Source organism: Osmia bicornis, chromosome 14, assembly GCF_907164935.1.
Source record: "Osmia bicornis bicornis chromosome 14, iOsmBic2.1, whole genome shotgun sequence".
NCBI lineage: Eukaryota > Metazoa > Arthropoda > Insecta > Hymenoptera > Megachilidae > Osmia > Osmia bicornis.
The window spans coordinates 9058805-9069249 of record NC_060229.1 but is presented as its reverse complement, the minus strand read 5'-3'; the positions used below and the strand labels follow the sequence as shown (position 1 = coordinate 9069249).

The 10445-nt window shown below is 50.2% G+C and overlaps 1 protein-coding gene across 1 annotated transcript; it reads right to left on the bottom strand.

Moving 5' to 3' along the window:
* Positions 1 to 1696: 1696 nt before the first annotated feature.
* LOC123988490 lies at positions 1697 to 3188 on the bottom strand. Its single transcript, XM_046288748.1, has 2 exons — positions 2677 to 3188; positions 1697 to 2567 (listed from the first exon to the last, which is right to left on the bottom strand). Exons 1-2 carry the CDS (start codon positions 3186 to 3188, stop codon positions 1697 to 1699), a joined length of 1383 nt encoding a protein of 460 aa, XP_046144704.1.
* Between the last annotated feature and the right edge of the window lie 7257 nt (positions 3189 to 10445).

Here is a 10445-nt window from a genome sequence, read left to right as displayed (position 1 = left end):
TTGACGCGGTTGTTGTTATTCGCCAGCCGTTCCAACATGTCCGTGCAGTCTTGTACCAGCATGGATCGCACTATCGTAGCACGTATGAATCCAAGCGCAGCCTTACTGTCACTACAGATGTGGATGTGCTTGTCCCTATAGTTCCGTTCCAAGCACAGCTTGGCACATGCCCATATGGCAAACACTTCCGCTTGAAGGATGGATACGTGCGGGTCCAGGGACATTACTATCTCTGCCCTGGGCCTCTCCCCCCAGATTCCTGCTCCGGTACCCGACTTGGTTTTGGAGCCGTCCGTATACCAGATCAGCCCTCCCGGAGTGAGGAGTTCCTCCCGGTTTGCTTCCCACGCTGCCTTACATGGGATGTTTACCCGGAAGCTGTTTTTAAAATGGTATGTCGGGTCGCACGCGTCTCCCCCTAGAGTTAAGGCCCCTCCTGGTTCCCTGAATTCCCTAAGGATAGACGCGTGGCCCGTTGACGCCATCTTCCATTTGCCTGCTAAGAATAGTCTTATGGCTGTGCTCCTGGCTCCTGCTTCCACCATGATATGTGGTGGTGCCAGGTCCATGAGTGCCCCCATTGCCATTGTCGGTGTGATGCGGAAGGCCCCAGTCATCCCGAGCAATGCTAGGCGGTGGATCTTCTCCAGGTGCCTCCTGTTGCATTGTTTCTTCATAGACGTCCACCATACAACAGAGGCATATTACTTGGGGTACCAGGATTGCGGTGTATATCCACCTGACCATTCTTGGTTTAAGTCCCCACGTAGTTCCAAACATCCTCCTGCACGCCCAGTAAGTTGCGATTGCCTTTTGTGCCTGCTTTCCGATGTGGAGTTTCCAGTTTAGCTTCATATCTAGAGTGACCCCTAGATATTTCGCTGAGGTGGATAGGCTAATCTCCACCCCGAACAGTGAGGGGGCCTTGAATTCAAAGCGCCTTTTGTCTTGGTAGGGTTTACCATGAGTTTATGGGATAGGCACCATTTTTGCACGAGTATGAGTGCTTCTTGCAGTCTTTTCGCTATATAATGCGGGTGTCTGCTTCTAACCGATATGCAGATGTCATCCGCATACCCTATCACCAGAAAACCTTCCTCGCTGAGCCTGCGGAGTAGCCCGTCTACCACAAGGGTCCACAGCAGGGGAGACAGGACTCCTCCCTGAGGGCAACCCCTTGCGATGCGTGCCCTCAACGAAGACCCATCAGAGGAGGTTATTATGGTCCTGGTTCGTAGCATATTGTCGATCCAGGTGACCATACTGTCGTCAATCCCGAAGCTTCTTGCTGCTTCATTCATCATATCGAAGGATGTGCTGTCGAAAGCCCCTTCTATGTCTATGAAAATACTCACGACGAACTCCCCTGGGATAGGGCCTCTTCCACCTCCCTTACAAGATGGTGGAGCGCCGTCTCCACGTATTTGCCCGACTGGTACGCATGCTGGGAGGCGTGTATTGGCCTTTCTGCCGATGCATAATCTCTGATGTGCCTATCAGCCAGCCTTTCTAAAGTTTTTAGTAGAAAGGATGTTAGGCTGATTGGCCTGAAGGATTTCGCCGTATCGTAGCCACTTCTGCCTGGCTTAGGCAGGAAGACCACCCTGGCTATTCTCCATTGAAGCGGTAGATATCCCAGTGCTAGGCATGCTCTGTATATCTTACATAGCTGTCTCAACAGGTCCTCTCCGGCTTCCTAAAGAAGAGCCGGGAAGATCCCGTCTACACCCGGGCTTTTGTACCTACTAAATGAGTTTATAGCCCATCTTAATCTGTCTATCGTTACCACCTTTGAGGCCAGTTCCCAGTCCCGTGCGCTGTTCCTGAGAGGTGCCTGTTCCTTCTGGAACAGTTCCTCCGGTATTAGTTCCGAGCCTGGGAAGTGCGTCTCCATAAGGTGCCTCAACGTCTGCAGGGAGTCACCTGTGACTCCTCCATTTGGAAGTTTTAGACCTTCCGGTTTTTGTGGAGGCCCGGACACAAATACCTTCCGAAGCCTAGCTACCAGCGGTAGGGCCTCGGTTTCTTGGCAGAAGTTTTTCCAGGTCCTTCTTTTAGATACTCTGATCGTTTTTTTGTAGGCCTTCTGGGCCTCTTTATACGCGTCCCAGGCTTCTGCGGTATTTGCCTTCATCGCCTTGTTCAGAAGCTTCCGTGCCCTGGCTCTGAGCTTATTCAGTTCATTGTTCCACCAGGGAACCCTTTTGCTTTCTCTTCTTTGTTTTAACGAGCATGATCTTTCGTAGGAGCCGATGATCGAGGTCTGCAGTCTTGCGACCTCCATCTCGATCCCCTTCGTGGTCATCGGTATCACGCAGTGCCCCCTGAGCTCTCCCTCTAGGCTCTCACGGTATTGAGGCCAGCAGGTGGCTCTGGGGTTCCTGTATGATTCCGAGGCCCTTAGGTCTGCATTCGTCTTTAACTTGAAAGTGATTAGCCTGTGGTCAGATAGTGTAGCCTCGTCTTCCACACGCCAATCTTGTATGGCTTGGGCCGCATTTGCGGAGCCCAGCGTGATATCAAGCACCTCCCGTCGCCGGGAGGTGACAAACGCTGGACTAGAGCCTCTGTTTAGAATCTTCAGATCCGTGGTAGCGAGGTATTCTAATAATGCCCTCGCCTCTTTTGTTCATGTTACTGCTGCCCCAGACGATATGGTGTGCATTTGCGTCGCACCCAATCACTAGTTGCAGCCCCTTGACCTTGCAGTAGTCCGCCAGCTCTCTGAGTTCCCTCGTTGGCGGGGGCCCCTCAGAGTCATAGGGCTGGTAGGTCGAGCAAACCACCAGGTTCGCCCTGCTACCTCCCACCCCCGCTGGAAGTAGGACTGCTGCTTGGTCTCTTGTGCAGAATTCTGCCAGTTTCGTTGCCCCGAGCCCTCTTTTCGCGTACACGCATGCCCTGGGTCCAGTCTCCAGGTCTCCATGGAAGATGGAGCCTTGTTTCAGATCTAGCCCCCCTACTTGCCCTTGGATTAACCAGGGTTCTTGTATCAGGGCTATATCCGTGTATTTCTGTGTATCTGTGTGCTGCGCCGCAAGTCGCCAACGGAGGAGGTCCGTGGCCGCTTTGCAGTGCTGCAAGTTGATCTGCGAGATGGGGAGACAACCTGCAGTCATGGGGACTGCAGTGTCATCTCCTCTCGTGCGTTTCGCGCCTGCGCTTAGTGTGCCCTGTGGTCGGCCCATCTTTTAGCCCCGCGCTTTGGTTGAGGGGCACCCATGGCGCTCCCCCTTCCTCTGTCCGCCCGGAGGCCCGTAGTGATGGTCCTTTGGACTCCACTCCGGGTCTCCGACAGACCCACCTTACCCATCGCGTGGGCTTTCAGAGGCCTACCCCTTGGTCCCTTCACGGAGGGCCCTTGGCCGCCTCTTTCCGTCATTCCCTTGATGCCTCCGGTCCCGGGATTTTGGTCGCCGTCATTGAGACCGGGCCCTTCATCCCTTCTGCCGCTTCCACGGTCTTTCCTGTCGTCTCCGTAGTTTTATCGGGCGCTCCAGATCCCGAGGCCACCGTCGCGGGAGGGGCGACCTTGGTGCCCGTAGACGTGGATGGTGCCTCCGTGTCTCGGGCCCCGCAATCCCCCCCACTCGCCGCGGCCTTCGCGGTCTTGGAGTTGCCCTCCTTAACCTGGCCCTCTTTTGCCGCTGATTCCTCCCGGCCCCCGTCGGTCCTTGCACGGGGCTCTCTAAAGAGCACCCTGCCTAGTCCAACGTGCGCCACGTAGCCCCAGCTTTTGAGGGCCTGGAGGGACTCGTTCTCCACTCCAATGACGAGTTGGACTGACCTTACTTCCTCCTTCCGGTCCCACACCTTCCAATGTTGGGTGTTGAGACCCAGGTTCTGTCTCTTGAGACGGTTCAAAATTATACCCGTCTCCGTAGGTGGTCCTGGGATGACCGCAATAAGCTTGTGGAGCCTAGGAATGTACTCCCTCTCCAATAATTGGAGAGCGGCGCCTTCCCATGGCCTCACCCTGCTCACTATACTCCTCAGCCATTCCCTGGCCTTCTCGTCCGAACAGGTGACCCATAATACCCCCTGTTCCAGCTTATTTCCCTCGAAACGGGGGACCTCTTTACCAACTGGTATGGCGTCCAGCTCCGTTTCGATGGTTCTTAGCACAAGATCCCCCTGCTCCGTCGTCAGGGTGGCCTCGGGGTAGCCTGAGGGCGCGATTGCCACCCTCCTGCCAGCCACGAGCGCCTCCCTGAAACTGGACGGGGCAGGGAAGATCTTGCCCCTTTTCGCCTGGTGCCCACGATTTGGGCCCGTCCCGTCCCCCGATACTGGATTCGAGGAGGTGGTCGCCCCGCGCGGTGCCTCCAAGGAGGTTCCGTCGGCCAACTTGGCCCTTCGAGCCCTCTTAGGTAGGCGAGGACACCGCATCACTACCTGCGTCCTCGTCTGTCCCTTGTTTTGGGCCGTCCGTCAGTGAGAGCCCAGCCCCAGTAGCCGCAGCGAGTGCTGCGTCGTCCGAGGCTGTTCCCTCCACCCTGACATCCGAGCTCCCCGTGGTGGTAGGTTCCTCTTCCGAGAGCTCCTCCCCCTTTGTAGAAGGTCCCTCTTTCGAGAGCTCCTCCTCTATGTCGAGAGGTCCCTCTTTTGAGAGCTCCTCCCCCTTGGTAAGGGGTCCCTCTTCCGAGAGCTCCCCCCCCCCTTTTGAATGTCTGTGGCATCGGTGTTTGTGTTTGTGTTTTTGTATTTGTTATGTGTTTCCATGTGTATCCCACGAGTGAACAGGAAAGGGTGGTCCACCCCCGCAGAGCCTGCTTACGGGGGTAAGGCTAAAATACAATTTTATCTCAAGCATCGTTTGAGACACCATTACCCCGGTGCCATCCAGCTCTCGGCACGATAGCTTCCACCTTAGCTTGGGGAGCAGGTCCGCGACGGGGCCTTAGGTCCCCGCCGAAGGGTTTTACTCCGTGGGGGTCCCTTATAGCTCCCGTTGGCCGGTGCCCTCCACTGACGCGCCTCGTTCCGTAGCCCGGTCACCCGTGGACGAACCGTTCCGCGGTTCGAGGGGTCCGCTTCAAGCCCCGGTCTTCCTCCCATCCGCCACCTGGAGAGGCGCTCGGTTGGGGCTCAGCCTGGTGCGACCGAAGTCGACCTGGTCCCCCTCGCCCCTTGCGGGGGTCGGGCAACTCCGAGTAAGTCTGACATTAACGTTAATACTAATGCAGATGCAAGTAAGTCAATGTAGTACAACGTGTGATGAACAAAGCTAATCAAATAATAAACACCACATACTACCGTATAATTACTGAACCACAATATAGAAATAAAAGAAAACTAGTCCCTAAAATGAAGAAAATAGATAAAATTATTATGAACATATGTATATATATAATATGTAACAAAAACACGCCAAGTGCAATCAATTTAATTTAATAAAGTATACTAATATAGATAGTTAATTAAACTCCTTATATTATAGTCAATTTAAATGATACAATTCCATTCAACCCCTTTTAATCCTGATTAATAAAGAAGACATATGAATACTAGAACCAACCAGACATTATTATAAGAAAGTCAAATGAGATCCACGGTCCAGGAGATCAGAATTTCAAAGAATTTAAGGAATCATGACGCACATATGTATGTATAGAAAACAATAAAGACATTGTACCATGCCAGAAAGATTACTGCAGCGTATGTTTCCCTGAGCATCCACCATATTAACCAAAACCGAATTAACATTTTCCCGAATCAAAATCAGAATCGAATTACAGTTAAGATAGGAGAAATCAATATACAAAATATTGCATAAAGTACCGTAAATATCCAAAATTCACAGATCCACCAACCGTCACAGCTGCACTAGAATTGCGTTAACCACTGTTGAGAGAGAGAGAGAGCACTCACTCCATTCATTCCTCACCCATTCGTTTCTGGACCCCCGCTTCCGCTGCTCGCCCTTTCTCTCATCTCTTCCACTCTTCTCATCCATACCTCCCCTTCTCCTTCCTCCCCTAATACCTCCGCCACCATTTCCTGCCACCCTTTATCTTTCCCCCATTCTGTGCATTCCTCCCATATATGCTCCCACGACTCTACCCCTCTCCCACATCTCCGTTTTTCCTCCTGCTCCCAATACCTCCCCCCCTTCATTTTACTACCTAACCTGAAACCCGCTATCAAGTGCCACCTCCTTTCCTCCCAGTTTTTACTCAGGTACCCTGGTACACCTTTCCCTTTTACTATCTTGTACCACCTATTGTACCTCGATTCCCTAATCCTTTCCCATCTTTCCTCTTCTTGGATACCCTTCTCCTTTCTTATCAGCTCTTCCCCCCTCAACCGCCCTTCTTCTCTCATCTCCTCTACTTCCTCTATGTTCCACCCTTTCCTCTCATAAAACTTTCTCCTTTCCTCCTCCCACCCCTCTAACGCCCTACCTTTTTTTGCTCTTTCTCTTATCTCCATCCAACATTTCCTCGCTAGGCACCCTCCTTTACCTTCACTCAACTTCCTCTCATATCCCCATGCCCTCATTCCAGCCCTTCCTGCTAATAGCTCCCTCTGTAATTCCTCTCTTACCATATACCCTGGCACAGATCTTTCTACTCCCAACACCCATCTTAAATACCTCTCTTGTATCCTCTCCATTTTCTCCCTCTCTTTCCATCCCCATATTTCCACCCCATAACTCATTACTGCCCACACTAATCTATCAAATAGCCATATTCTTCTGCCCCAGTCTTTCGCAAATTTCCTTTTTCCTATCCCCCACACTTGTCTCATAGCCACCGCACCTTTCCTCATTCTCTCCTCTACCTGCTCTTCTTGCTTCCCATTCGCCGTCACCACGTACCCTAAATACTTAAATTTCTTCACTTCCTCTATCTTGTTGCCCTTCCACCACCATGTCATCCTCCCTCTCCTCCCGCCTCCCTTTATACATCTCATCATCTTTGTTTTTCCCACATTCACCTCTAGCTTTTTCCCCTCTATATACCTTTCCAGTCTCGCCATTAACCCTTTCATCCCATCTTCGTCTTCCGCCATCACCGCTACGTCATCCGCATACGCCAGCGTGTATATCTTTTCTCCTCCCAACCTTACACCCCCCCATCTCCCTTTCTTCATTTCCTCCTCCATGTCTGCTAGCAACAATGTAAACAAGATTGGACTCAAATGACAACCCTGCCTTACCCCTTTACTCGTCCAGAAGCTCTCCCCTTCCTTCTCCCCCACCCTCACTTTACTCTTCGTTTCCCTCAAAACCTCCACGCATCTCTTCACTAGCCCTTCTCTTACCCGTGCCTTCCTCATTGACCTTGCTAACACCTCTCTATCCACTGAATCAAACGCTGCCTTCATATCCACAAATAGCACCAGCATCTTCCCTCCCTTTTTAGCTAACTGTCTATTTATCAAATAATTCAGTACATAGATATTATCCATTGTCCCCATTCCCTTCCTAAATCCTGTTTGATTTGGGGGAAGTGCCCCTTTCTCCTCTATCTCTTTTCTTAGCCTTTCTGCTAAAACTGCTGCGTATATTTTATACGCCGTCTGCGTCAACGTCACCCCTCTATAATCCTCTACCTTTTCTCCTTCTCCTTTCTTAACTATGGGCACTACCACCCCCTCCGACCAGTCTTCTGGCCAACCCTTTCCTCTCCATACCCTATTACAAATTTCCCATATTCTCTCTCTTACTATTTCCCCTCCATACTTCCATACTTCATTCGGAATCCCGTCCCCTCCTGTTGCTTTCCCCTCTTTCAACCTTTTTATTACTGCCCATACTTCCTCTCTACTCAATTCCTCCTCTTCATCCTCCTCTCCCCCTCTTCCCTCCTCACCTCTAACCCTCCAATTAACTCCCCCTAAAACACCTCTAAAATAGTTGTCCCACACCTCTATCTCAATCTCCTCATTCACTCTCTTCCTACGTTTTCTTCCTCTATTGACAATCTTCCATACCTCTCCCTCTGTTCTTACCCCTTCTATCTCTTTCTCCCATCTCTCTTTTTCCCTTCTCTTCTTCTCTTTGCACAACGCGCCTAGTTTGTTCCTCGCCCTCCTAAATTTTTCCCCACTTCCCCCTTCTCTTTTCCATGTTTTCAATTCCTCTTCAACCTCTTTCTTCATCTCCCTACACTCCTCATCCCACCACCCTTTCCCTTCCTTTATCTCCTTCTTCTTCTCCATCCTTTCTAACACCCCTATTATTTTTCTCTTTGTATCTCCCCATTCTTCAACTGTTTCCTTTCCCTCATCCTCCCCATCCCCATACTTCTTCGCAAATTCCTCCCTTCTTTCTTCCGTCCACCACCCTTTTCTCCTTCTCCCCCCTCTTTCCTTCCCCTTATTCTTTCTTTCTTCCCTTTTTCCTCCTTCTATCCATACCACCACTGGTTGGTGATCCGAATCCACTTTCCCCTCTACTACCAGCCTATCCACTTTTTCCCTCGTCTCCCCATTACCTATTACATAATCTATCACCGATTCCCCGTTTCCTGTGTACGTAAATTCTCCCTCTTCGTCGCCTTTTATGTCCCCATTCATTATCTGCCACCCCAGCTCTCCCAAAAACTCACACAATCTCTTTCCCTCTCCATTTATTTTCTTGTCCTTCGATCTCCTAAACTCTTCTTCTCTTTCCCCCTCTTCTTGTATTCTACCTCCTTGTCCACCCGTCCTAGCATTAAAGTCTCCACCTATTATGACCCTTACCCCCCTCTCCTTCTCCTGCATCCATTCCCTCAGTCTTCCTATCTTCCTCTCCAGATCTTTATTCACATACACTCCTATTATTTTCCATACACCCTTCCCTAACCATACTTTTCGTGCTACTATTCCCTCTTCCCCCCCTTCCTTTTCATCCTTCTCCATTCGAATTCCTTCCTTCACTCCAATGATCATCCCTCCCATCGCTCTTCCCTTCTTTCCTCTCCTCTCTGCATATTGTACTTCCCAAACATACCCTTTCGTCGCCCTTCCTTTCACTATCTCCCATTCCCTTCTGCCCATCCACGTTTCACACATAATCACTACATCCCATTCCCTGATTCCCTCCCAAAACCCCCTGTCTTTATTCTTCAAACCAGCCACATTCTAAAAAGCCACCTTGTACAAGCACCTATCCTCTCCTATCCTTCCTTCTACTCTTCTTTTCACACACTCCTCCTCCTCTCCTCTCTGTTTTGTACCCCTCTTTACTCGTTTCCCTGATCCTCTATCCATTTCTCCTCTCTTTCATCCCATCTTCTCACTCTATTGTTTACCCACATCCTCATATATCCTATTTGTACTCTCTTTCCCTCCCTCCTCTCCCTTTCAGCTTCCCGCTCTATCTTCCATTTCGCCCTTCTCTCCTCCATAGTCAGATCATCTTCTATTCTTTCTTGTCTCCCTTTTAATTCCCTTTTTGCTATCATTACTTTCCTCTTCCCCTCCATTCCCTCCATCTTCACTAGCATCATACTTCTCCCTTCCCTGTTCACCCTGCCCACCCTTTTTACTTCTTCTATTCTTTCTTTCACCCCTATTTTCTCCCATATCTCTTCTATGACTTTTTTATCCTCCTTTCCATCCACCTTCACTCCTTTCACTATAATATTTCTTCTTCTCTCTACCCTCTCCTTTTTGTCTACTCTTATTGCTAGTTCCCTCATTTTCCTCTCTAACTCTATCTTCCCCTCCTCGTTCCCCCCCAATCCATGACTCTCTGTCTCCTTCCGTTCCAACCTTTCTACTTTCTTTTCTAACACCTCTATCTTCCCCAGTAATTCCACCCTTTCTCTTTCCCAACTCTCCCTCATCTCACTTAGCTGTTTTGCCAGTTCCTCTCTCCCTTCTTCCATTTCCTTCCCTAATTTCTTTATATCCTCCCCAATATCTTTTCTCATTCCCTCCCTCATCTCTTTTAACATTCTCTCTAACTCCGATTTTTCTACTCCCAACTTTTCTGGAGTTCTCTCCACTTTTCTACTTCTTTTAAAAATCTCCTCTTCCTCCCCACCATCTTTCTCCTCCTCCATACCCCTCTCTTTTCTTTTGCCTTTACTTAACATATCTTCTATATTCCCGAAACTCCCCTTCCTCCCCCTACTCAACGACTCTACCTTTGTCGGCCTTCCCCTTTTTCTCCCTTCCTCCACTTTGCTCACCTCCATTTCTTCATTCCCTGCCCTCCCTGTCTCGATTGTATCCCCTTCCATCTCCCTCCCCAGAATTCCTTACTACCTAGCCTACCCCAAACTACTTTGAACTTTCGCGCGCCCTACGTATTTCCCACGTTCTCCACTACCCGCCGGCACTGTCGCTCAGCGCCACTCACCCGCCACCTATCCTTCCTAACCACGTGCACGCTGCTAACTCTAACCCTACTAAACTTCCACTTAATTTTCTTCCTCACCTGCTTACTCCCTTCACTACTCTTTCTACTCACTCAACAGCACCTTGCAAACTCTATCCACTACTCTCCT